Source organism: Crocodylus porosus, unplaced genomic scaffold (genome assembly GCF_001723895.1).
Source record: "Crocodylus porosus isolate Cpor-Errol unplaced genomic scaffold, CroPor_comp1, whole genome shotgun sequence".
Classification (NCBI taxonomy): Eukaryota; Metazoa; Chordata; order Crocodylia; family Crocodylidae; genus Crocodylus; species Crocodylus porosus.
This window is the reverse complement of record NW_017728911.1, coordinates 29,961,661-29,988,541: the sequence shown is the minus strand read 5'-3', so window position 1 is coordinate 29,988,541 and position 26,881 is coordinate 29,961,661. Positions and strand designations below refer to the sequence as shown.

At 45.4% G+C, this 26,881-nt stretch overlaps 1 protein-coding gene across 5 annotated transcripts in view; it reads left to right on the top strand.

Moving 5' to 3' along the window:
- The window catches only part of AKAP13 (A-kinase anchoring protein 13), a 243,484-nt gene extending 216,603 nt beyond the window's left edge, over nucleotides 1-26,881 (top strand). For 4 of the 5 annotated variants that reach the window (XM_019533755.1, XM_019533754.1, XM_019533752.1 and 1 more), the window contains 16 exons: nucleotides 265-411; nucleotides 1,805-2,055; nucleotides 2,444-2,569; nucleotides 2,663-2,780; nucleotides 4,194-4,442; nucleotides 7,813-7,889; nucleotides 9,446-9,627; nucleotides 9,712-9,794; nucleotides 11,328-11,507; nucleotides 12,262-12,423; nucleotides 14,485-14,555; nucleotides 15,064-15,108; nucleotides 16,697-16,747; nucleotides 17,228-17,680; nucleotides 19,691-20,009; nucleotides 20,950-26,881. In XM_019533755.1, coding sequence (XP_019389300.1) covers nucleotides 265-411; nucleotides 1,805-2,055; nucleotides 2,444-2,569; nucleotides 2,663-2,780; nucleotides 4,194-4,442; nucleotides 7,813-7,889; nucleotides 9,446-9,627; nucleotides 9,712-9,794; nucleotides 11,328-11,507; nucleotides 12,262-12,423; nucleotides 14,485-14,555; nucleotides 15,064-15,108; nucleotides 16,697-16,747; nucleotides 17,228-17,680; nucleotides 19,691-20,009; nucleotides 20,950-20,999 — 2,564 coding nt within the window. In that variant the 3' untranslated portion in view covers nucleotides 21,000-26,881. The remainder of the gene's footprint in view (nucleotides 1-264; nucleotides 412-1,804; nucleotides 2,056-2,443; nucleotides 2,570-2,662; nucleotides 2,781-4,193; nucleotides 4,443-7,812; nucleotides 7,890-9,445; nucleotides 9,628-9,711; nucleotides 9,795-11,327; nucleotides 11,508-12,261; nucleotides 12,424-14,484; nucleotides 14,556-15,063; nucleotides 15,109-16,696; nucleotides 16,748-17,227; nucleotides 17,681-19,690; nucleotides 20,010-20,949) is intronic. The other variant, XM_019533753.1, reaches the window with a different exon arrangement.

Genomic DNA, 26,881 nt, shown 5'->3' with positions numbered 1-26,881 from the left:
CTTTAAGCTACAGTTCAATCTACCTGGTAATTGTGGACTTGTGTAGCGCAACTACCATGCAACCTAGAAAAGTACTTTTCCTTACCAGACTTGCTGAGTACAGGTCCATGTATTGACAGTTCCATATTATCTCCATGTCAGTAGTCAAAAATGTGTATGATGTTCATAGCATTCATGGCAAAACCTTAAACCTCAGAATACCTAGTAGAAATTCAAATAGGGCCAGTCATCTGTGTCTTCATAACTTATGTTGCCTTTCTGCAGGTACAGACATGAATGAAGGACAGCTGATGGGGGACTTTGAGTTGGATTCCAAGCAGTTGGAGGCAGAGTCATGGAGTCAAGTAGTGGACAACAAGTTTATGCGTCAGCAAAAGAAAGATGTTGTCAAACGGCAAGATGTCATTTATGGTGAGACGTGCAGTCGTTACAAGAGACTTTGTTTGACTGCAGGAACCTTCTGTTTTGGAACAGCTATTTGGTATTGTTTTTTTCAGTTCAAGAATAATTTGGAAACTTTAATTTTAATGAGGATGTTGACACTTCATGAGATCCAGAAATGAAGTTCTCCAGTGCCCTTTTGTCAGCTTTAGCCACCTCTCACTCACCTTGAACGGTGCAAACAAACTGCATTCCCCAGTTTCTGTTGCACACCTTTACACTCAGTTACCAGTGTTAGTTGTATTTGTTCTTTCACCATCTTGATACAAGAATCCTAATGCATTGCACTGCAATGATCCGATTGTGTGGTTGTTACTGTTGTGTCCCTCTGCAGTGTTCAGATTCTGTTAACAATATAGATATTCCCAGAAATAAAGAGCAGAGACAGGTAGGTGACTGGCTCCAAGTTATGCCATTAGTAAAATTCATATATTTATGTCTGAAAATTCCTGACATTTGGAAAACTGCTAGCCTCAAGCACTTAGCAGCCAGTTTTTCTAGTGATCTGTCTATTATCTATCCATCTCTTTATTGGTCATATTCTGTTATAATGACGAACCACCACTCCTTCCATACAGCTATTCTTAAGGTTATTTCTATCTCTATGGGCCAGGACACACAACATGTTTCTATCACTGTGATTGACCTTTACACCAGTGTTAGCAAGGAATAGACAGGTGATATAAACTCCTAAAAGATTCAGGAGTAAAACTATACTAATGTAAATTATGCTGGGATAGTCGTGAACACATCCACAAGTTACCCCAGAGTAGCCATTTGCTCAGTGCAAATAGGTTATAACTGACTCCCCTGCCACCTAGTGATGAGGTATGGTAGTGGCAGCCTATGATCTGCTATTTTAGGATAAGCTTATGCATTCTCCCTTTTCCTATCCTTGTGCAGTTTACATTCATGTACAAAACAGATGCACCAATGTAAATAGCTCATGTCCAAGCCCTGATGTGATGAATCATGCTATCCTGTGCTCTTTAAAGATAAAATACGTTTTACCTTACTACTCTATGCAGTACCTAGTAAGAGAGGAAAAAACAGCCCAACTGCAGTGTGTTGGAGCCCAGTATCCTGTCCTGACTGCATTGTAAGCGGAGCTTTTTCCTCAGTTCACATGTGTATGTCCTTTCAGTACAAGTAATGTCAGAATGGAGAAATATGTCCTGTGGCATTTAAGTTAACTTAATTAACCAAAAAGATTCCTTCTAACCAGCTTACTCTGACAGTGGCATTTTCTTGGCTTTGCAATGCGCTACGGGTAGTACAGCACTCTAGAAGATACTAATAGCGTACTGCATCATGATGGCACCTTACATGCTTCCTTTGTTGGCCCTGTCTCCATCCTATTCAGAACTGATGCAAACAGAGATGCATCACGTCCGAACGCTGAAGATCATGAGTGACGTCTACAGCAGGGGAATGATGCAGGAACTGCAGTTTGAACAGCAAACGGTAGAAAAGGTCTTTCCTTGCCTGGATGACTTGCTGAACATCCACAACCAGTTCTTCCAGCGGATTCTGGAGAGGAAGAAAGAGTCCCTGGCAGACAAAAGTGAAAAGAACTTTGTCATCAAGAGAATAGGAGATATCCTGGTGAATCAGGTAAGTGATGGAAAACACCTGCATGTTCTGAGCATGGAGCCGGAAGTTAGGTATTCCCGAGTTCCAGATTCTAGTTTCCCCTGACCAGCTCTGTGACCCTGGGCATGTCACTTCACCCCTCTGCACCTCTGTTTTCCCTCCATCCTTTTGTCTATTTTTTCTACTTGGAATATAGCCTCAGTGAGGCAGTTTTCAGAGTATTAGTACAGTGGGGCTCCAGTCTCAGTTCTTTGTTCCCTGGTATTACATTTTTCGTAACTTGGCTTTAGAAAACTTCTGATGTGGCCTGCATATGAGCTGACAATATCCCTTCAGTTGATGGATGCATGATGGCAGGTTGAAATCCCCAAAACCTAGTGGGATCTATCATGTTGCTTGCCTCTTGCAGTTTTCTGGTGAGAATGCCGAGAGAATGAAGAAGACGTACGGCAAATTCTGCGGGCACCACAATGAGGCCGTGAATTATTTCAAAGACCTGCTCTCCAAGGAAAAGCGGTTTCAGGCATTCATCAAGGTAAGAGCCAATGGGAGATGTATTGGCAAGGCCAATAGCATGTCCTTGCTGCACATTGGCATCCACAACACTTTACTTCTCATCTTTTCTCAGAAAAAAATGAGCAGTGCAGTGGTGAGGCGGCTTGGCATTCCTGAGTGCATCTTGTTAGTAACGCAGAGGATCACGAAGTATCCGGTACTACTGCAAAGAATATTAGAATACACCAAAGGTGGGTGCCCTTTCCTCCTCCTAATCACTTGTTGATTCCCTCTAGAGCTCTCCTCAAGACTTTTTCTAGTAAAACTGCTCTCAGCAGACCTGGCCAGTGCCTAGCACTGCTGGGATTAGAAACCAAGGTTTCATAACTTTATTCAGATTCCATTCCTCGAGCCTGATGTTACTGCAATGGTAGAGCGCACCAGCCCTGTGGGGCGAGGAGTGCTTTCATATAGTGAGTGTAACAGCAATCTCCAGCTAATTGTGCAGCAGCATTCATAGACTGCAGAACCTCTTAAATACTAGCTGTAATATAATGCCTGAAGAAGGAGGTTCCTCAGATCTGCAGTAGAGTGCGCCGTCCCTCAATCTCCCCTCCACCTGAGAAATCCTGGACAGCACACGCTTGCCATGTTCCTGGCTCACTCATTTTGAAAGCAAAACTGTTCAGTTCAACATATAGCCTGCTTTCTATAATCTCCTGGTGTGGTCTATTTATTTTCTAGACAAGCCCTTTATCAAGTGAGGATGAGGGATGACTATCTGGGTTGCCCTCCTTAAGTTACAGCAAGCTTCAGAGCTGCTTTTTATTATAGGGTATCACTCACAAAAATCCTCTGGCAAGTGATATATGCATATTGCCGTCTGTTCTTTTGCTAGTGGGTATGCATCCTGAAGATACAGCAGCAGACATTCATCAAGTAATGGCTGTATCTAGCCACCGTGTCTTGTTTTATAATCAATTTCTTTCGAAAGTTTTCAGGGCTTTTTGTTCGCCTGTTTCATAAAATAACAGTCTATTCACAAGGGGCTGTCTTGTTGGCTATTATTCTCTATAATAACATCTCAGACATAGTGGCCTGTCCCATTACCATGGTTTATATAAAGAATGGAATTTTATTTGCAAAGTGAAAGGTTTATGTACTGTAACTTCATTGAGAATGGGAACCAGAGGGAATTTCACTGCTACCCTGATGGCTCATTAATAATCCAGACCATTAAAACGTTCTTAACAAGCACGATTGTTACTTCGCTGATTATTTTTAACAGCTTCTGACATCCCAAAATAGCAGCACTTTATGACCACACAAATGGTCAAGCCCCTATGCAAAATGGATGCCTGCTCATTAGTTGACTGAGTACCTGAAGAGATGGGGGGCATGATTTTTGTTTGTTGCCCTAGTCTCCCATGACTTAGAGTGTATTTTCTACCATTTCCCTTCATTGGGGTGATGCATCTCAAAGGTTATTTTGGTTTTGTTTTTGAGAAATAAAATGAAATCTGGCTCAAGAAGGCATGCCTCTTTGCATTTTATTGTTTATGACTTGATTGATAGAGCGAGGAGACAGCCAAAAAGTCACAAGGTAGGCTCTCTTTGTTTGAAGTAAGGCTGAATTGAAATGAAATTTTCTCTCTTCTCTTAAGAAAATGAAGCGGAGCACCAACACTTGACTCAGTCGTTAAACCTGGTGAAGGATGTGATTGCTGCCGTGAACAGCAAAGTCAGCAATTATGAAAAGAAAATGCGTCTCAGTGAGATCTACACCCGGGTGGACAGCAAGTCCATCATGAGGATGAAGAGCGGCCAGATGATCGCCAAAGAGGACTTGAGGCGCCGAAAACTCATCCGCGACGGGCCTGTCTCACTGAAGAATGCAGCTGGGAGGTTGAAAGGTAAGAAAGCCCAACAGATTGTGCGCCTGAAGGATACGACTCCCAGCTCCCAGATGAAGGCATCATCATCTGGCTGCTTGCAACCTTGTTTGTTGCTTTCCCTTCAGTCTAGAATTACTCTGCCTACTGCAGTAGGTTTCCCTTTAAATCACTGGCCCAATTATTATTTTCATTATATTTCTTTTTTTGCATTTGGAGAAACACTCTCGAAGTAGAATCATTACATCTTCCCCTGGGCTCCCGGTAACATCCTGAACTAACATTGAATGCATTTCTGTTGTCTGCTAATGCTTTCCAGTGATTCTGCTTGTTCATTTTCCAAGTTTGCTTCCTCTTTGAAACTGAAACCAAAACCGATCTTTTTCACTTTACTTCTCAGGAATTAGCCTGGTCTTCTTGGTTTGAGCTTTTCTTCAGTAGCTTAAATCGAGCAAATCAATTTACCAAAAAATGTGAAAAAAGAATTCATGAGAACCATTATGTTCACATTAGCCTGGTACTAGGTCTGCCAGCTTGGACATACCTTTTTGCATACTAGATCTGAAGTTGATTTGGGGTGTCGAGTACCAGCATGACAGGTGACCAGCACCACTTTGGACTTTTTCTGAGCCAAACAAAGGCTCAGTTGCAGTGAGTAGTGCGCTAAAACAACTCCTACCTAGCAAAGGGAATTCTTGATCTGTTACAGGAGCTTGTAACAGAGCCAGTCACATGCTCCACCGGGCTTCTCCTGAGAGTCTAGGAGCAAAATTAATAAAGAGGAAAAAAAAATGTGGAAAAAAAAAATCAGGTAGTGGTAGGATCCTGTGCTGCTGCTGAACATTTGTGTTTGATGTTCACTGAGCACTTGCAGCTCAAGGGCACCCCAGCACATTATAAATGCAGACGCTATATGAATACCTTAAGCATGGAGACCAGCAGGATGCACTGGTTGCAAGGCAGTGAAGTATTTGGGTTCTGAAATGTCTCCAGGCAATAGGCTCGCTGCATAGGAAGCCAAACCACTGACACTCCCAGGTTTGTTGCTCAGGACCAGCAGGGCCATCACCATTTCCATATCTGTGCAGTCCTTCATCACTACTGTCCAGAGCCACCATTGCTTTCTCTGTTGCACCTAAATCCTCAATGTGTCTTACCAGACTCTTAGGGCATAGACAGATGTACAAATTACAGAGAGAAATGGAAGAGGGGAGGCAGAGTCGCTGTTCTGACTGCCCCATGGGTTTCATGGGCCTGCTGCTGTCCCACGTGAAACCTTAACCAAAGCGGCTTACCCCTGAGTGAGACAGGGCTAAGTCACCAAAGTTTAACTTTCTCTTGATCTGGGATAGGAGCAGGTGTGTAAATAGTTACTACAGTGCAGCAAAGACATGGTAAGCCTTTTGCCCATTCCTGACCGTAGCTCAATATTTGTCTACCCCGATAATTTCTCTGAAGCATTTCCTGAGCTGCTGCTCCAAACCAGTGAGTTTTTCTGTTTTCCTCACGTCCCTTCAGCTGCCTCAGTATGTGTTATTGGCACCGATTTCTGGAACTCTTGAATTGATTTTCATTCAGTTACCAATGTAAATCGCTTTGTGAAGGCACTGTGCTTCCAGTTCAGCCGAGCTTCATGCTTAAGTGCTTTGCTGAATTGAGGCCTAAAACATTAAGGTAGGACTATGTTGTTAATTCGTTCTCCATGAGAAGCAGCTGCCAAAAGCAGCCAACACTATTCCACACCCATCCAAGATCCTGGGCTTGTTTTCCTTATCCACCTTTCTCAATTATATAAGCCTTGATACTGGTAAGTGTGGAGTTCAGGCATCAGTCTGTGGTGTGCGTGAAAAAGGTCTGATACGTGGAACATTATAAGGTTGTATCTTTCAGTAACATTTTCTGGAAGTGGAAGAGTTCGTACCTGTGCATTCCTGCAAAGGGAGGATCATTTATCAAATTCCAAATATAATATGATTTACCCTAAGGGTCTGGAGAAAGAAAGTTTAAAGATGGTTTCTAGGTTCCCAGGAATGTACTCACTTTGAATGGTGGGTGAGGCACGTTCTATTACTGTTACAAAATCTCACAATGAGTACAGAGTATACGGCACATTGCCAGCAGAAAAAATGGCTTGTGCTTCCCCTAAGTGCATAGTAAAATGTCCCAGTTAGAGGCGGTCTTGTACAAACCATCCATACAGGTGCAAACTTGTGAGAAGTTCCAGGTGGAAGAGTGTCCACAGGTCCAGAAGTTGCTTATCTTAACTTCTGGGGTATGGAAATGGATCCAGAAGTAGCATGGGAATAGGTTTCCTCAAAGTATTTCAGTTCTTCGTATGCTGCAGGAAGAACAGAAAATGTAGCAATGCTTGGAAGTAAAAACAAAGCAACATGAAATGAAGATCACCAAACTTTTCCAAGCCTCCAAAGAAGCCCGTGTTTGCTTGGAGGCTCTGGCAAAAGTTGAGTTAGTGGCTGATCTGAAACAGATTCTCTTGTTCACAAAATGAAATGGAAAGAATTATCGTGGGATGAGTAAACTTTTGGGTTTACCTCATCTGTGTCACACGATCTCCAAGCGCGTTACACAGAAGCTCTTTGTGCTGCAGTTTTGGGTGGGGCAGCACACTCAGTAGTTACTGTTTAATCTTGTGATATATCATGAGGGGACTTGGAAGATAGCATATGTGTTTTAAGAAAATAACCTGAAATCACTTCTTTACGTTGCTTTCCTTTCTCACGTGAGAACCAGGTTCTGCCCTCTGATGCAGATCAAATTGGCTGTGCTTGAACTGAGTGAGAGCCATGTATATCTGTGGGCAGAATCGATATCAGCTGCTTAAGTCAGATTCTGGGGAAAAAAATTGCTGCTGACAAGTATTGTTGCAAGACAATTTGCACCCTATAAACTGTTTGTCAAGAGAGCCATCGGCCCAAAACTTCCTGTGCAGATGTTTTGCTTGAGGACAGAAATATCGATTGCGTGAATGAACAGTGCTTATGTTCAGAAAGTGTCCAGAGGTTGCACTGTCTCACACTTGCAGGATTCTCACAGCGCTCGTCATTTGGAAAAGATCATCTCAGCTAGTGCTTATAGTTTGGATAAAATTCCCTCTGAATCCTTTCAGAGGTGACTCTGCATTGCCTAGTCGAGTTACTGTGTGGGGGTTCTCTAGGCCTCCAGCTTCCCAGGAACTAAACATGTTGCTAGGACAGTGTTTACAGCTCCAGTTTCCTAAGAAGCAAAAAAAAAAAAAAAAGACAGATTCATATTTGCAAAACAGCTCATTAGCAGCCAGAATGCCTCATATTGCTAAAGAAAAGGTATTTGTTGGGTTGGAATCGGTGATCAATATAAATATAGCTGTTTTGTGGACTTTCTTTTCCTGCAGAAGTCCAGGCTGTCCTCCTCTCAGACATCCTGATCTTCCTTCAGGAGAAGGACCAGAAGTACATCTTTGCCTCACTGGTAAGGTTTTGACATTTTCTTTTCCTTTCTTTTCCATGTGTGGTTCTAGGGCAGTGGTTCTCAACCTTTTTAGACTCGAGGCCCTGCATGGAAATGCCAGCTCTTGGTTTTCACTTGTCCTTAGCTGCAGGAAAATAATAGGCCAGTTCTGTTGCAAAGAACTCAGAAAGGTCACAGTAGGCCACACTTTTTAGCACCTGGATTCCTTACAAAATCTGTGGGTGTACCTTGTGAGTCCTATTTGTACACCTAACAGTGTGAATGCTGCATGGCATCCCCCATCACCCTTGAGAGGATCTCAGGGCACCCCAGGGTGCCACACACTGGTTGGGAATTGCTGTTCTACTTATATATTGAGCAACCAAAGCAAGTCACTGCCCACTGCATCTCTTAGTTCTTAGTGAAGGGAACATCTTGTATTTTATAAAAATGTTATCCGTGTATCCATGGCAGACGTGGTTATTTGCTGTTGAGAGCATGTCTTATTCCCTCCCTCATTTCCCACCCCTCAGTGATTTCTACGGTGCCTTGGAACACTTGATAATTAGCTCTGAAAATAATCTTGTCACCGAATATGGTTCCTCTTCTTCAGCCTGTGCAAATCATAAGTGTTCGCACTAAGGGTGGGAAGAATGTAAAAGTGAAAGAGCAGAAAGAACAGACTTAATAAGTGTCAAAAGGCAAAGGAAAGAAAGCCACCTGGTGCAAGGAAGTCCTGAGAGCAGCTTTCAGATCAGTGCGCCACAGGAGTATGTTTGTCATGTAAAGAAAAAACACCAGTTTTAGGAGAGAGCCCTTGATAAAAGGCACAACATAATGAGGAACTGCCGCTGATCTGATCTGATGTGCCTGTCCTGCGTATGACCGGGAAGAGACTTTCTCTGCTCTGTGTCCTGCTGATACCATAGAGAGACTTGTCAGACTCTGCCTGCCAAACTTAACCCTAAGCATTTGATTGCACGCAGATATTAGAGACCCCCTCGGCACGTTGCATATAATCACACACACAGTCTTAGATGGACAGTGTCACAAGCCCTTCCTGATGGAAATCAACTATAAGCTACTGAGAACAATAAGGTCTGGGGTGAGGTTTGAAGAAGAAAAATGTGAATCTCTAGGGCTGTAAAGGGGGAAGCAAAAACTACAGGTGAAATAACTAGCAAACCCCGTCAAGTGTGGAGACCGAGGTTAGAGAGCCCAGGACAGAAAGACAGGAAATCAGAGCTTCTCCACCAACATTAAGTTCCTGGAGAGTTTGAATACCACAAAGGTGGTTTTGAATGGATTCAGGGACTGCATGGGATGATCTGGACCTTCTTTCTGAATCAACAGAGGAAGGTGGCAGGAGTTTTGTGTATTCAAGTGAAGTTATTCTATGAATCTGTGTTGGATGAGACACAGCAGTTCTGTTTAGCCTGTGGTTGCACAAGATGCTTACAGGTTAGGAAGGAGGTCTAATTACAGGGATTGGGAGCTTTTGAGCCCTTGGGACCAGGCAGAAACTCTAGTGTTTTCTCTCTGTCTTCTCATCTATCTCCTCTCACGTATCCCTGTAGGACACGAAATCTACAGTACTCTCTCTGAAAAAGCTCATTGTACGAGAAGTGGCTCATGAGGAAAAAGGCTTATTCCTCATTTCCACGGGAGTGCCCGAGCCAGAGATGGTAGAAGTCCATGCTAGCTCCAAGGAGGAGCGTAATAGCTGGATACAACTCATTCAGGACACCATTAACACCATGTAAGTTAAGGAACTGTTCCTTCGGTTTAGATGTCTCTCACTTTTTTCATAGTGGTAATTGCAATGTGTCCATCTCTCGTGCAGGGACAAGGATGAAGATGAAGGAGTTCCTAGTGAGTCTGAAGTGGAAAGGAAAGAGCTGGATGCCAAAGCTAAAGAATTAAAAGGTAAAGATGCCAGGACTGGAGAGCAGAGGTGGAAGAAGCTGTTGACAAACCTCTCGGACATTTTAGTGCTGGATTTTACAAGATCTTTTTATTGCTGCTTATCATCTTTATTTTTCAGGGGACCTAGAATTCTTACTGTATGTAAATGATTAAAGCCCTTGTTAGGAAGGAAATCTGCTTGCCTTATTAGGGCAAGAGATGCTGGCACAAAATAAAGCTTTGAACCTCCAAAGTTTCAGGTTCAGATTCCTGAAATCTGGAACCTACAATTTTTGGTTAGCCTGGAAATCTGAAAAAAAACATCTCCTCACTTCTTTATTGGGACTAAAACAGCACTGCTGCTGCTGAAGTTCAAAAAAACCCAAAAAGCTAAAAACCCTCAGGTGGAAGAGAGAACTTCTGGTGGTGGGACTGTCACAACTGGCTGCCTCAGAGATGGCTGTCTTAGTATTCAGGCGTAGCATGAGTGAGCCCCTGGCACAGAGCTGATGCAGCAAGCATCCAACCTCTCATCTACCTTATCGGATATGCGTTCAGATTGTAATGGGTACCAGTAGCTTGCAGCTGTGAAGGGAGTGCATCTTGTGCCCTTGGCCAGTGCAGCCTAGGATGAGTGAGTTATTTGGGAGAGGGTCAGAGTTCAGGTGCAAGTCATGCGAAGGAGCTACTGGTTTTGTAATGCTCACTCAGCAGCCCCTGTAGCTCCATTCCAGTGGCCCTCGGAGAGCCCTGCTTAGCTGGAGGGGTGGGCCTTGACCTGCAGTGTGTTTTGATCATGGGAAGTAAGAGTAAAGAGGGAAGACATGGAGCTGCTAATCATTGCTTCACCTGGCACTCGGATCAGCAGGCAGCACGTGGCTCTTCCAGTACATATATCGCAGTCCTTTCCCATATGCAAGAGCTGTTGAAACTGAGCATTGTCATGGGGTAGTTGTCTGCTGCTGCTGGAGACGAGCTATAGGTTGTTGAAGCCTGAGTGAATGAGCTTGGCAGACGCTCAACTGTATTAATTTTTTATTTCTGAAATACCGAGTGACAAACGTTGCTGCAGAAGTTCTGGCTCTTGGCTGCCGTTCCAGTGTTGGGCATTTAAATACAAAGCAGAAAGACTGGAGAAGAAATGCAAGGGAGCTGATCCCTCAGCAAGAAGAGTGCAGCAGCAGGGCTGCCAAGTTACTCCTGCCTAGGAGCAGGATATGAGTGCCTGACACCAGGCCTTTTTAGTACAGGGAGGAACCCTCCTAGGTCCCTGTCATCTCATTCTCTGCCTTTTAGTCTGAATACCTGCAGATGCAGCAGCAGGAACATGGGGGTTGAGATCCATTCCCATTTAGGATGTAGAACTGTCCACGAGTCTGTCCCCTCAGACACTAATAGCGTGGGAACGTGTCCTGAAAACTAAGGAGGTTGGAAACTGCGCACAATCGTTGCTGTTCCAGAATGTGCCGCTGGGTGGAGCTGGTATCACAGGGATTATTCAGATTCCTTATCAAACCACAGCTTTTAATCCAGGTTCCTCTGTTCACCCCACAGAACAGCTTCAGCAGAAAGATCAGCAGATCCTCACGCTGCTGGAGGAGAAGGGGAAGATTTTCAGGGATATGACCGACTGCAGTGTGCAGGAAGATGGCTTGATCTCCAGAGTGCTGTTCAGAGCCAACACTGGAGAGGCACCCAAGGGGGAGAGCATTATGAAAAGTGCAATAAATGAGGGTAAGTGAGCCAGTATGTCATATTAGTTACCTGCATCAGTGTTCATACCAGTTGTTTGGGGGAATCAGTCCTCACCCAGGCTTCACCCTGGAGTAAATCGATCTTCTTTCTTTGAATGAATAAACCATAATCAGAACGTAATGAACATAAGCTATTCCCATCCCCCAAAAGGTGTCGAGGAGGAAAGAGATGCAACTCAGGAATGGAAGGAGGTAATAATGACTGGTGGGAAGAAGTAAGGAAAGATATCTAGAAGTCTTCAGCACAGCTAGGAATTTTGCATAAAGCCCATGCTGGTTCAGGAAATGGTAGAGATATGAACTTGAAGCCCTTTGCCCACCATTCCCTGACGTGTACTTTGGTATCTGGCTGCAGCCCAGGATCTGGTCTTTTGTGCGACACTTGGGCCATGCTGTCTTTGGCAAGTAGGTGAATCCCAGCTTTCCTGTGTGAGATGCCCAGAAAGCTGGAGCAGTCAATCCTGTAGGCTTGCAAACGCATACTGACAGCACTTGGAGAGGGAGGGAGATGAGGTGCTAGTGTGAAGTTCAGTGTGCGTGACCCGTGACCTGACTGTTGAATGGCTACAGGTAGCATGTTGGCATCTCGCTTCCTGCACAGCTTTCCTCTTTGTACAGACAGCACATGAAGTTACTGACCCCATCCTCTAGGCCTGGGGGAAACCATGCTGGGCTGTACATCCTGAGTATGTTCCTTAGCTGACCTTCTCTCGTGTTGCTTCTTACCATTTCAGTTGAGTTGTTGCAAAGCATGGTGAGTAGGAGTCTGGGGAGTGCACTGGGACCACAGGTCAGCAGCCCTACCTCTGAGCAAGAAGGAGTCGGCCCCATCTCCCTTCCAAGAAGAGCAGAAACCTTTGGAGGCTTTGACAGTCACCAGATGAATGCATCCAAGTGTGAGTATTTCTGTGCGTATGCAGGACTGGATTTGGGTTTAGAATTTTTTGTGCCTGTTGGACATCTCCCTTCCAAGGAACTCAGGCACCTAATGAATCTTAAATGAGCTTAATGCCTCAATCTTCTAGCATGCTACCCATTTTATATATGAGGAAATGGAGGCAGTTAAAGGTGCAAAGACTTACCCAAGTTACTGGAAGTCCATGGTTGAGCAGGGACTCGGGGCCAGGGCTGCTGATCCCTTGTCTTGAGCTCTGCGCCTTTCTTTTCACGCCCTTTACTCGGCTTATTTAAATATTTGTTTCCTTCACGTCTGTTTATTTGCTACGGTGTATACAGCCTGGTTCCCTCATCTCCAGAGGGCTGCTACCTCCTAGTCTGGATGCAAAATGAGATCCCAGTTGACATATGACAACCTACCTGAGAGAAAGCTTGTTGAATCAAGCAAGTTGTGCCCCCTGCCTTGTCTCCCATCTTCTTTGCCTATGCTCCTTACACACCCTCACCCACAGTGATTTCAGTCTCCCCCAGCCAAATGAGCAAATATGTAGTTTGGCTGCACACTTTACAGCTTCCCAATGTCCCACTTGTCCACCCCAGGCTTCAGAGGCGTCTTCATCCCTCCAGGGCTCCTCTCCACACAAACCATATCCTCCGCTTTCCTACTTGCAGTCTGAGTTCTGTCCCAGCACAGCTCTCCCTGAAACCCATGCCCAATCTTCCATGTCACACTGTAGTCTTTAGCTCCAGACAGTCTACAGTGTGAAACTTAGAGGATTTTCTCAGCCACAAGATATAGTGTCCACTAGGCCCTGACACAGCAACATAAAAAGCATTTTGCTCAGACTTGAATTTAGGTTGAAGTGACTTTTCCTGATTGTAGCAACTTGCATGGCCTCAGGCTGGGCTGGTCAAGACTGTCCAAGTCTCCCTTCTCTTGCCTGGACTTTCTGCAGAGACAGGGTCATATGAATCTGACAGTATGAAAACTGCATTTTGGGGGACGCTTTGGAAGGAAGATGCAGTGTCTGTCAGATAGACCCAGCACTGGGAAGGAGGAAGCCAGGTTCTGTCCCATTTCCAGCTGTCTTGCTTGCTCTCTCATAACTTCGAGCAAATCTCTTGGCCTTATTGTGCCTCATGTTTCCTCAGCAGCAAAATTATAGTAAAGGTTGCTTTGACTGTTTACGCCTATGGAAAGATGCCAGGCTGCATGCCCTTGCGCAGGTTTTAGAGAGGCTGCAGTGGCTGGGGCAGAGAGCGATGGCTAAGGGTTAGCATTTGTTTGTGTCAGTGAATAGAAAATCCAGACCCCAGGAAGGATGTAACTCTGGACTACAGCCGGCGTTCTGTGGTTTGTTTGTTAACAGGGTTGTCTTCATCCACACTGGCTTGATGATTCATGTTTAAATCAATGAAAAAAGCTCTAAGGGTGTTTTTTTCTCAGGTGGTTTGTCTCAGTTGGGAGCAGTCTCATGACATGTCTGGCAGTCTGTTCTGAATTCCTGGGTTCTGATGTCCGAGCCTGCGGGAACTCTTGGTACCCAGGGACAAAACTGTTTGCATACAGATACTGCCCTCCTGGTACCAACCCATTGCCTAAGTATCATAAATCCAGTCAGGATGGGTAGCATTGCAACATAACGTGATGTTTTATCCTCCATTTCAATGCAATTGGCATTCACCACATGTTCTTTCACAACCTGTCTTGGAAACCACAGCCAATGGTTTCTAATTCAGTGCTAGTGAAATGGAGAATGGGGATTGTGAAGCCTGAAAGATGTCTGACCCATAAGCCAGTGCACTAAAATTATTGGCATTTCAGGCCAAGCCCAAACTGGTCCCTAATCAAAGCACTGATTGGGTCAGTGTGGGCTGACATTTATTTGTATAAATAGGAAGCAAGCACACATTGCTAAAGGACAAGCACATCTCAGCTGTGTCGAATCACCTGTAATACAGACCGTTTTCCCTCATCTGACACTTGCTAATGACTGAACGCTTCATCTGCCATTTGCAAAGTTAAATGATCCGTGTCAACCTTTGGGGGGTGTTTTTAGGTGGAGAGAAGGATGAAGGCGAAGATGCCCAGGATCTTCGGAGGACAGAATCCGACAGCATTCTGAAGAAGGTATTGCTGTCGTGTGTGTCTTTTATAGCAATAACCATTGTCCTTTCGTCCTGGCACTATCACTTCGAAATCTGAAAAGGCATGAGTTTCTGTCCACGTTAAGCCCACCGTGCTGGAAGTCTGTAATCAAAACCAGTATTGCTTTGACTAAAATTCACACTTCAAAACAAAAATTTATGGGTAATAAACCAGGGTCACAGAAGACCCTATCCTGCCATCTGTCTGCAAACCAAATAAAACATGCGTCTAATTATGCATTGCTATTGCCATGCCATGGCCAAACATAAACTCATGCCCTCATGCAGATTAGTTCATCGTATCACTACAAAGTGATCCCTAATTAACATTTGATTTTTTTAGCTGATTTTCACTTACATACATGAGATCTGCATTGCCAAAAAGGAAAATGGGAGGGTTTGGATGTGTTTCTATCATTAGTTCAGCTTTGAAAGGCAGTTATTGTACTGCTGGTTTGCCCTTTTATTAAAGCAATGTGATCTTTTCATAGGGTGGAAACGCTAATTTCATGTTCATGTTGAAAAGAAATAATGAGGTAAGAACAATCTCTGTTGCCTTAGGGGTGGGGTTTATTTCGCCTTTAGTTGTGATGGCAAGTGGATTTGTTCCAAGAGGTAAAGGAGAGCATGTACTCCATATCCTGATGTATAACTAACTTAGACTTTTAAATGTAGTAAACTGAGCTTTGGATACTCAGTCCAGGGATTTATTGCCTGACCTTCAACTGCCATTAGTAGAATGAATGCTGATTATAGGCATCAGGGGTTAATTATGACTAGAGAGCACAGGACTGTATTCACCATGCATCAGCATATAGAAGGAGTTTAATTGTATGTTGCAGGTGCAGTGAATTGGGGCAATTAGGTTTCTATTCTTCCTTTGATATGCATCTAACTCCCAATTAACATTAATGGCAGCTAAGTATCTCATTGAGAAGAGGTTCCCTTCCTACCAGCTATTATGCAAGGACTGGAAACACTGCTGTTTGTGTTGGCTAAATTTTTGTATTGAAAGAGCAATTACGGTACATAGAACAGGATTCAGAGAAGCACTTGGCCAGTGTTTGGAGGTACAAGACACCATCTCAAAATGTCTGGCATGCTATTGGCTCTACACCAACACAAATACCTGTGCCTTTAGGAGCTGTATTTCCAAAGGTCTCCAGCCCTATTCCTGCAATAGTTGTGCACCCATTTGTTTGCATAATTTCCCTGAAGAGGGGGAGGGGGAAGTGGAAGGGACAGCAAACTTTTAATGCATTTTTAGGGCCCGTTCCAAGGTATTTTGCCGTGAAAGTCATTTTCCTGCAAATATGCAGTCATAGTTAATGCATGCAAACTCCCTACCTTTATGGTAACTTTCTCCTCAGTACCATTCCTCCTTCACTTCCCAGAAAATGGAGCCACAAAGAATACTGGCAGCCTCTGTGCGGCAAAGAGCGAACTGGGGAGGAGACTTGAAAGCACAACCGCAGATGGGGCAGAAAGCAAAGCAGTAGATCAGACAGGGAGTACAGGGCTGGGAGCAAAAAGCAGAGCAGCAGATTGGGCAGGGGAAGAGGATTGGACTGGTGCTTGGAGAAGACGTGAGGCTAATTTGTGGCACTTCTGCCAAAAACTGCTGTAAAGAAAAGACCTCCTGAGACAAGACAGGCAGAATGGGGTGGTTCTCCACAGGCATCTTGCTGTAGGAGCACGCGACTGGCTTCTTTGCTGACTGCTAGGGAAAGCCAGAGGGAAGTGTCTGCCAGTAGGGTAGCCATGGATGTGATGCACTAGGTGGGATAATTGGACCTGTACTCATTAGCCTGCCTGAAGCGCCCTAAGGACCCAACTACAATTTTTCAAGTTTAGGAAGTGACCCAGGTAAAGCCATGTGGTGTGCTGGACACATTGCCTGGCTCAGAAAGTTTAACACACAGACATGCCCTAAACTTTGATCAGTAGGTGTATTTGGGATAAACTATCGATGGTATAGGTGGTGGGGAAGGGATGGGGCAAGTAGGATGGCTGGGTGTCGTCCAACGAATCAGCATGGTCATGCACAACTCATTTGCAGTGTTACAGAAGAGCGAACAGTAAGGTGAGGTATTACAGCAATGCTTTTCTTCTGTTTCCTTGCAGCATGTTCTCCATAGCATCACCCAGCTCCATCACCTGCTTAGTGCTTTGCAGGTAGGTCATCCTGAAGCCTGGTATTCTGCTTTCACATTCTCTATTCCTGAACATATGAATCCCCTCCATGAGCACTGACTTGTAACTGTGTTGACATCAGCATTTCACTTGCACCCTTTCAATTCCATATGTATTCCCAGCCTGTGCTTGGACTTGAAGGTCCTGCTAAAGGATCCTATCTTATGTCTGCCATGTTGGGAGTATTCTCTTCTCATCTCTTCCTGCATAGCTCTCCAGCCTGGAGGCAGCTAGTGCGCTGAACTGCCATGCAAAAGTCTTGGGTCAGGGGTACTAGACATGGCCTGTGTCTTACAAATACATGCTGGCCTTGCTGGACCCTCTAATCAGCCGAGACACATATGCCGACTTTTCTAGGCACCAGATGCAGCTGCTGACTGCTCCGTGACGTGACAGCTGCTGTACTACATGCCTTCCATGCAAGGAGGCACCGCACTGACTTTGTTCTTTCTCCCCTCCCAGGCTGTCGTGTTACAGCAGGACACATACATTGAGGATCAGAAGATGGTTCTGAATGAGAGAGCGCTGACACGGACCTTCTCCAGGCCGAACTCCTTGATTGAGCAGGAGAAGCAGCGGAGCCTAGAGAAGCAACGCCTGGAGCTGGCCAACCTGCAGAAGCAGCAAGCCCAGTACCTGGCGGAGAAACAGAAGAGGGAGAAGGAATGGGAGACACGGGAAAAGGATCTAGTGGACCGGGAAATGTGGCTGACCCAGAGAGAAGAGCAGGCTCAGAAGGGACACCAAGAGTTGGAGAAGGTGAAGGAGGAGCTGCAGAAGAAGAAGTCGGCCTACCAGATCGACCTGGAGAGGCTCCGTGCTGCACAGAAGCAATTGGAGAGGGAGAAGGAGCAACTCCAGAGAGAAATGGAGCAGTTGCATCGTGCACAGTTGAAGCAGCCTGGCCACAATCAGGTAATCGCTGTTTCCAGTCAAGGGCTCAGGGTAGAAGTGCAGCTTAGGTGACAAACTGGCTTTCCAAAGAAATGGTCTGGTTAAGCCACAGGTTGCTAGGCTCACTGCTGGAGTTGCTGGGGAGATTCTAGTCCAACTAGAGGGTAAGAAAATGGTCCACTCTGCCCTTAAAATCAAGGAATGAACCTGAGAGAGATGAGACCTGATTTTTTTTTGTTTGTTTGTTTGTTTTTTAAACACTGATCTGTCTTCTGCACCTGGTGTTTCCTGGTGTTTGCTGCTGTATGTTGCCTGTTCTGTCTCGGGAGAGGCTTCTAGCAGAGCAGCGCCTTCCAGATCCCCGCGGCAATCGTGGGCGGATGTGCATCTCTTGTCTTGCCAGTGGGGTTCATGGGTGAATGCATCTGAGCGTTGCCAGCTTTTTTGGAGACCTGTTCCTTATTGGCCTGATCGTAAGTGGTATAACAGGCCGAGCTGAACTGCAAGAAGGAGCAGACACAGGAATGCTCAGGAGAAACCTCTGTTGCATTTCACTGTAGCCTTTTCACATCTGGGCCAGCAATTTTTTGTTCCCCCAGGCAGTCAGTCCATTAGCCTGGAGCTCCCCACCAGGCCAACTACATCTTTTTACAGAAGCAGCTCACTGGTGAGGAGCAGTGAGGCTGAATGGTTTTGCTTGTTAATCTTGGTCACTATATTGTAAGACCTTGTTAATTTATTTGTAGCAGCCTCCTACAGTGTTGTAGACACCTCACAAATAGATGGACACAATCCCTGTCTAGATTACAGACCTCACACAGCAGGCTGGAGGGGGAGCTGTCTGGGGGCTTAGCACTGGGCTGTACAGTATTGCAAAGAAGAGCTTGCACAGAGATTCTCATATTTATACAAGGTTTTTTGTCAGGACGTTTGGGTTTATTTTCCATTTAATCCAGTTGGAGGTATGGCTGAAGGGAATCGCTAGAAGGATGGCTTGTTCCACACAAACGCGCACGGAAATCAGATTTCAGGGCTGTAGCCAATACGTTTAATCAAGGCACAAAATTCATCCCAGAGCAATATGTAATTTGTTTTGAGCTGACGCAGCAGTACTTTATAAAAGTTAGGCCCTACATTCAGAGAATGGAAATGGAGCCACGTGACTTAATTGGCTCATTGAGTAGCTCAGATATTGAACTCCAAATAGCAGATAATCAAGGGAATGTTTGCTGCCCCCTTATCCATTGGCAGTCCAGAGGCTGACATTCCTTCATACCATTCACAATAAGGAATGAAGTCATAAAAGTTGTAATTGGCTTGAGAGCAGATAAGAGTGTCGGTTTCTCCAAAGATCATGGTGTAAATCTAATGTATTTGCTTGGCACTTGGAGTCCATGGCCAAGGGCATGATAGGGAAACACGAGACAAAATAATTCATTCAGCTTTTCTGTAGGCCATGCGGATAGCAGTGTCATTCAAAGAAAGCAACTTTTTGGAGACGTATCCAGATGGCAAAGCTCTGAATAGGGATGTCTGAATGGAGCCTGGAGAATAGGAGCTCATGTCCTGGCCTTTCCTTTATACATGTTGGGTGCCACTGCTTTGCTGGAGGACGCATCAGAAAAGCAGTAAAATGATTTGCCTTGTCCTTTCCCTTTGGGATGACTTCACTTGTCAGGCATTCCCCTACGTATCTATCAGCATGCCTCTCCCTAAGGGGGAGGATTTCTGCATCTGGAAGTGGGAAGGAGCGATCCTGAATTTCTTAGTGGATTTGCTCTCTGTTTGTTGTACCCCTTCAGTCTCATTCGGCAGGGGAAGGAATAGAAGCACCCCTTTCTCAAATCCTCATCTCGTTCCCCTCAGACAAAGGAGTGTGTTGGCTGGGAGAAATGTCCATGTTCCTGGATACTGCCTAGAGTAGGTGGTTTCTTTGGGTAGGTGTGTGAAGCAGCAGGCTTTGTCTACAACGGCAGCAAAGGCCTGTCTGCACCGGAGTGTATGAGTGAAACTCTTCTGTTCTCCTTTCAGGTTTCAAAGCCGCACGAGAAGACTATGAGGACCCCATCCCTGTCCGCTGCTGAGGACCCCTCCAAACAGCAGAGCTATTCCCTTCCCGAGCCAGGGCACTTTGATTCAGAACTGTCTGTGTCACCCAAAAGGAACAGTCTCTCAAGGACATCAAAAGAGAAACACCCTTTCGGTGTGCCTGGCACAGCCAATCAGACTAACAAGGCGGCTGAAGGGCAGCACCAGATGCCTTCACGCCTCTTCAGTTTAGGGCCAGCCAAGCCAAAGGACAAAAAGGAAAAGAAGAAAAAGGGCAAAAGCCAGCGCTCCCAACCTGCTGGTGAGTGTTAGTGTAGGATTAAAAGGATTAAGTGAGTGTAGGATTAAAAAGCTGTTCAACCTTGGAGAAACATGGTACCCAGCCTCCAAAGAGTGATAACCGTGAGTAAGGGATAGGAAGAATGGCAGTGATGAGCAGAGCTTTCCACAGAGGCTGATGCTCTCTGGTGTTATCTCATGTGTGCAGAGAGAACAGGTGTTGGCTATGGGATACTTTCCCCCTATGGCTCTCTTCAACAGACCACTGCTGTTGCTCTCCAGGCCATCTCCACAGCTCTGGAGGGTCCCCTGATAATCTAGCAGCAGGGGATGCTTCCTGTCTGCAAGGGACAGAGGGGGCAAATGCTGCTTCTTTCTCCTTCCCTCCTCTCCATTTCGTCTGGGTGACTTGACTACACTTATTATACTTTTCAACATCAGCTGTGTGAAATCAGTACTCCCAAAAGCAGCGTGCTGATAAACACAGTCTAAAATCCAGGACTGGCTCTTGGGGGAAGGCCCCTCCAGGGGAGTTTGCTTTGAAAATCTTCCCAGCAGCGCCCCTGCTACTACCACCCTCCCCGCCACCAGCTGCCACCTTTCTCTGGTCAGGAGGGAGGCCCAGGTTCCCTTATCTGTGACCACTACCACGCCTGGCTAGCCCAGTTGCCTCTCCTCTCACATCAACCTGTTGCATCTCACTTCTGACCCACGAGTGTGCAATCACCTGGTGGTTTTCTCTCATGGATCCACATCGGCTGTGGACTCTGCAAGCCTCCAGTGTACTGGGTGCCAGATTGCTGGTTTATTAACCCTGTTCTTGTAACTTGATGATGTAGTTGAAACGGGATATGTCAAACACCCCGTTGTAGGAGTGAATGGACAAAAGGTGCCAATTTGCTTTAACATGGAACTTCATGGTGTATTTCTGTGGTGAATAACAATGAATTTTCCTTTCCCAGATGCCCGTTCATCAGAAGCACCACCGGAGGGCAAGGAAATCTTCTGCTGAGTGTCTGCTCCTAATTCTGCCGGGATAAGGCTCCCTCTTCACTGTACTGTATTAGAACCCATGCAGGTGTCTGACAGGGCCAAAGCTCTCCTCGCCCACTGACTGCTTTCAGCCATTGTATGGAGGAAAGCTCCCTGCGCCCACCCTGCAGCAGGTTCCCGGTTCCTGCATCCACCAAGCTTGCCAGGCCATGCGTTCAGTGAAGCATGCATCAGGGTTGCAAGAGGCGGGCACAGGGCTCTAGCTTTCGGTGTTGTATGAATCCTGGCTGCAGGGGCTGAGCACATGGCAAACAGCATCCACTCCCTATGCAAACCTTGGTGTAAAATGACCTGTGTAGATAATTCCCTGTTTCTCTTACTGGTCAAGGCTGAGAGAAGGTGGCCCAAGCAGTCTGTGCCTCTGCATTCCCCTTTTCTGGAGAGCATAACCAAACCTTTCCCCTTTAGCAAAAGGTTAGGACTCTGCAGATGGTGCGTACACACTGGCATATATAGATATACTGTATATATATATACATATATGTATTTGTGTATCCACTGGGATATACATAAAGTCTGTACAGACAAGCTGGGTTAGCTTAGCTGTGCCCAGGGAGATAGCTGAAACCTGATGACTTTCAGGGAGCGTGTAGATATTAAATATCTTGCCCTTACTGCTCAGTGTAGCTTCATTGGCTTGCCCACCCCTTTCACATATATCAGACATCTCGTGCTATATTTCAGGAAGGTACAAAACAGCAGGCAGCAACGGCAGTGAGGAGCGGGGAAGGGAGAGGAACAACCTGCCCACATTAAAATCAGCCCGTATTTCTAAGAGATTTCTGCGGGGCAAAGATTAAATTGTAAAAAATTTCCAGCAGGAAGTGCAAAATCTGAATGTTTTGAAAGGAAGAAGAAAAATATGCCAGGCTTGTTAGGCAACCCTGGGGACCCAGAACAGACAGTGCTCAAGTGAGGACAGCTCTGACTGCTTTTTAATGGGCCTATGTGCGTTACAGCCTGCTTATTCCCTCCCTCCTGCCCTTCCTTAAGCCGCGGGTCCTTTGTCAGAATATTTCTCCATTTGCAGTTGTTTCATTACAAGCCCGCTAACTGATCAGAGAAACTCCTGAGAATTTTTCCGTTTAGGGATCACTTAGCTTATATACATTTTTTTAAAACTATTGTCTGGATTTTTTTTCTTCCCTGGCATATGCTAATGAGGTGATTCACATGATCACTGAGCTTCTATTTCTCAGGATTTCGTCAGCTCCTCTTACTTATTTCTTCTCCAAAGTGACATCAAAGACATTTCCCCAGCACTTGAGTGAGATGTCAGGGAGTTGTCACCTTTGGTGGGGGAGTGAGGCTTGCAGGGCTGACCTCGGACGAACTCGGACGAAACACGGCTCCTCGTTTTATGCAAACGCAGGGCTCTGCGCTGGGGAGGCAGCTTGTTCTCATGGATTGAACACAGTGCTGCTGGTCAGATGCTCCCGAGTCCGGATTCTTTGTGTGGCCTTTAACAAATTACTTCACCGCTCAGTGCCTCAGTTTCTCTAGCTGCAAAATAGGATCATTAGAATTCCCTTTGTGGGTGAGAGAACATGCCTCAGTGCATTGAAGCTGCAGGGTGTTACCCAAATGCCAAGTATGGTGGGGATGAGTGATGACCAGAGGCAACAAAATGTAGCAAGCTATCTTGCTTTTAAATGGAGAGCCACTCTCTGCCCCTCTCCAGAGATTTGCCTTAGTGTTTTATGGCGATTATAAATTGGGTATCACCTTCATTCCCTGGAGCAATCTGATGCGGTGATGCTCACTCCCTTTCCCACAGATTCTCCTTTTTTTCAAATGGTGTCTTGCACTCTTTTGACTTGCATTTGTTTGGTAGCTTCTCATAAGCTAGTTGCGCACAGCAGATTTCAGCATTTGGTGCTAACATTTTTAATGAGCACTGCTGACAGCTGCATGGGGGTTTAGACAGGTCTGTCTTGATGAATGAGGAATCCAGAATAGATCACTTGCTTTTGAAGCTCTCTGAACAATTCTCTCTCTCTCTCTCTCCCCCCCTCACTCGTACACACTCGCACGCGCGCACACACACACACACTGAGATTCTATTTTTGTCCTTTTTTTATTTAGTTTTTAAATATTATTTGGTGCTCATACTTAATTGCAAGCTGGGCTTGCAAAAAAACAAACAAACCAAACCAATGTTTATCTTTCTGTTTATTTGAAAGAGGTCTGGTTTAAAAAAAATAATTATTTACTTTGTTTTGTTTTGTTTTTATATTATTTTTTCTAAAGATGAGCTTGAGGAACCAATGGTTTTTTTCTCACTGTTGCTTCATATAAAAGCAAGGCATGTTCAGCACTGCCAAGCAGCTGGTGTCCAGCCTGAAGAGCAGTCATATGCAACGAATTCCAACCAGAAAGCGGTCTTGAAGGCAAAGCAGCTCTAAGCTAAGCAAAAATTGGAGAGGGGGGCAGTGGTTCTGGTAGGAATCTTGCTGTCCGTTGGGCTTTTGGAATTTACATCTCCTTTCTGAGTTTTCCCATCTCTCTCTGAACAAAGTAAAAGAGCCATTCATGCTTGGGTAGGTCTTGATCAGTGCCTACAGAAGTCAAGAGAAGTCTTTCTATTGACTTCTGCGGGTGTGGGATTATGTCTTGATAATGGAGTTGTCTTTAAGGTCGTTAAATTTAAAAAATCATTCCCCTAATATTAACGGTCTAGTAGTGAAACCCAAATCTGCAGAGGAAACCAAACCAATACATGGTAAAGTTACTGTTCTGTAGGCAGAACTCAGTGCTTTGGTGTTTTTGAAGGTTTCCATTTCATTGGCATTCGCTGTTTCCAGCACAAGTCCTTCCTTTTCTTCCCAGTGTCTTCCCCCTACCACTGACACTTCCTAAACCTGTGTGTCCTATCGCTCTTGGAAAGGCAACTGAGCAGAAGCCCCTCAATCAGGGCAGTGGGAAGGAGGCCTTGGACGTTTGACTTTCTCCAGTCTCGCTGCCAACAGAACTGCATTGAGCGCATTGCCAGCTGCATCTGTACTTTTGCTAAGCAGCTACCCAGTTTCCCATCTGCACTTTTCCAAAGTAGACAGAGGATTGAATCTGAAGTACATCAATTCATATCAGAGTTGCTTGTGCCTGTTTTGTGGGGACAGAAATCCTCTGTTGCTGTATGAGATTGTATCACCATGAAGCCCTTAGTCCCCCTCCCTCTACTTTTTCATTTGTAAGAAGCAGGGAGGGGAAAGCAGAATATATATATATATATATATATAACATTTTTTTTTAATCATAGCCACTTTTCTCATGTTCCCCTTTGAATGGTTTGGAGTTGATCCCTGGAAATAGATTCCCACCCTGATCCCTGCTAAATCACCCAGATAGTGTTTGATCCCGGGTGCTTTGTTAAGAGTGGGTCAGTCCTCTGTGCTAGGATTTTGTAGCCTCGGTATCCTTTTTCTTTCCCCGCCTTTGTTATGTTGTTTTACTTCCGCACATGGCATCTGACCCATGCCTGTTGAATGCATGTTGTATCTGTAACCAAATCTGAATTGCAGTCAGATGGCCTGGATGACGTTAAGAGAACTGGTCTCACCCCACTGCATGTTGGGCTCTCAGGGGACCCAGGGGTCAGACGTGGCTGCATCTATATGGCACGCTGCTGCAGGAAGAAGTGGAGTTAGAAAAAATTCCAGCTGAGCTCCCTGTACATGTCTGGCATAGATGGGAACAGCAGACTCCTCACAAGCGTGAAGAAGGAAAGGCTTGGCATGGTGGCTGTGTCTATGCAGCAGAAGGGGCATTAGGGAGTAGCATGATGAAGGAAGCAATCTCAGAATGAAGTACATAAAATGGGGTGGTGAAGATAGCCCAGGGATTAGAGCTGTAATGAGTATCTCTAGAATCGGAGGGATCACATAGGATTAGCCTTCAACTTCTTTTAAACAAGGTGATCATCTCAGCCTGTAAACTTCTGTCATGGTTCGATGCCATTAAGCACTTTAAATGGACCCTGTCTTGTCATTCGCTTTTCTCAGACAATCGGATTTGTATTCTTGCTTCCCCCCAGTGCAACCTGGGATGGGGGAGGGTTAGGCTATATGCAAATATAAACTCTGCATGCGTGTAGGCTTTGCTAAGGTGTTGGGAGATGGGGGTGGAGCAGCAGCTTTCATAGTATTCCTAGGCCAAAGATAAGAAGGTGTGAATTTTACTATAGCCGTGCTCAAAATGGAGTGAACTGAGCGCCCTTCGCCTCATGCACTCTCTACTCCAGGGAAACTAGCTATCGCCCAGCCCGCCGGGTGAATCCCTGGTGGGAGCCCCCTCAGTGTGCATATGGCACAGGAGGAAAAGCAAGCACCTCCTGGAGACTGAGTCAGTCAGGTTCCCGAGAAGAGACTGAGCTTTCCCAAGTGGCACCTTCGTTTCCGATTCCTCTCTTGCTCTTGGAGGGAAGGCAGGGCACAGGGAATGGACGGCGAGTCCATTTCAAAGCACGGCTTCGTTTCCCGCGGGCACCTCCCAGGATGACTCTGGACCAAGAGCACTTACTTTCCATGGGGTGGCCTGATTTCCACCCCCCCAACCCCATCCCTGTTGAGGTCTGACCACTGCCGGGAACCGTGGGACTAAGGGTAGGTGGCACAGATTGGCATTGCCTGACAAAGAGCAAGCACACTTGTAGCGTCTGGTCCTCTTCTTACCTTCTTTGGGTTGGTAAAAGCTCTCAACGCTGTTGTGAAACAATGTCCAAATCCAGTCCTTCCTCACGGCAGAGACAGATTGGGAAGGGCTTAATAGTGCCATCTCAAGCAGATGGTCTGGGGAAGCCAGACACCGGTGATAACCTAGGGAGAGGGGAGGACTGGTCCGAGATGGCAACAACGCAGTGATTTTCCTATTTAAGCCTAGCATAACATTCCCTGTTAACCAGAACGCCGGAAAGTCTCCTGCCTGCTGGCCAGGTCTGTAAACGTTAACTAATTTAAGGCGCCCTCTTTTAATTAAACCTCCCCAGCGCTCAGAGTGCTTACTTCGTTTGTCAGACGGCGCGACAGGCCGCAGTTCTTTCTCCCGTGATCTAGCTAAGGTTTAAAAATAGGCAAGCTGAATCGGTTCCCCCCCCCGTGCGTCTTCTGAGCAATAAGGAGGCACGGTGCTAAATCCTTGTCAAAACGCGTGCTAGGGGCAGTGCCCTTTCTCTTCGCGTGCACTTCACTGCCATTGAAGCCCTGCCCGAATCCGTTCTGCTTCCATTGGCTGAGAAAAAAGCAGGATGTTTGCTTCTCCCGTAGCAGCAAACACAGGAGTCCGTAACACATGAATCACTTCCAGACTCTTAAGTATCATTTTCTTTATTGAAGTTAAACACGGGCTCTAAAAGCCGATGTCCCGTTCAGCTTGCCTATGGTTAAAGCTTAGCCTTGTGTTTATTTGATACTAATATGGAATGCACTAGAGTAATCCCCGAATGTTGAGGAGGTGTATTATAGTACCACGCTATACCTCTGCTTTCAGTTTGTTTTGTTTCTTTCAAAAGAAAAAAAAAAAGTTTTGCAATGTTATGTTCAATCTGTTTAAAAAAAAAAACTTAAACATTTTTTTTTTAAAAACTACGAAGTTAAAGATGAAATTTAAAAAAGAGGGTAAAACCTAATTGCTGTATGTTAATTTGTAATTATGTAAAAAGTGCATTGGTTGTCAACTGTAAAATTCTTCTTTTTTTTTTTTTTCTGTCACTTGCCACGAACATGGCATGGTTCTGCCGTTAGGTTTTGTAACAAGCTTTTATTTATCTTCCTTTTTAGTTATCATCATCATCAACCTCTTGTAAAGTCATTATTTTCCTCTAAATAAATTTGATTTTAAGTCTCA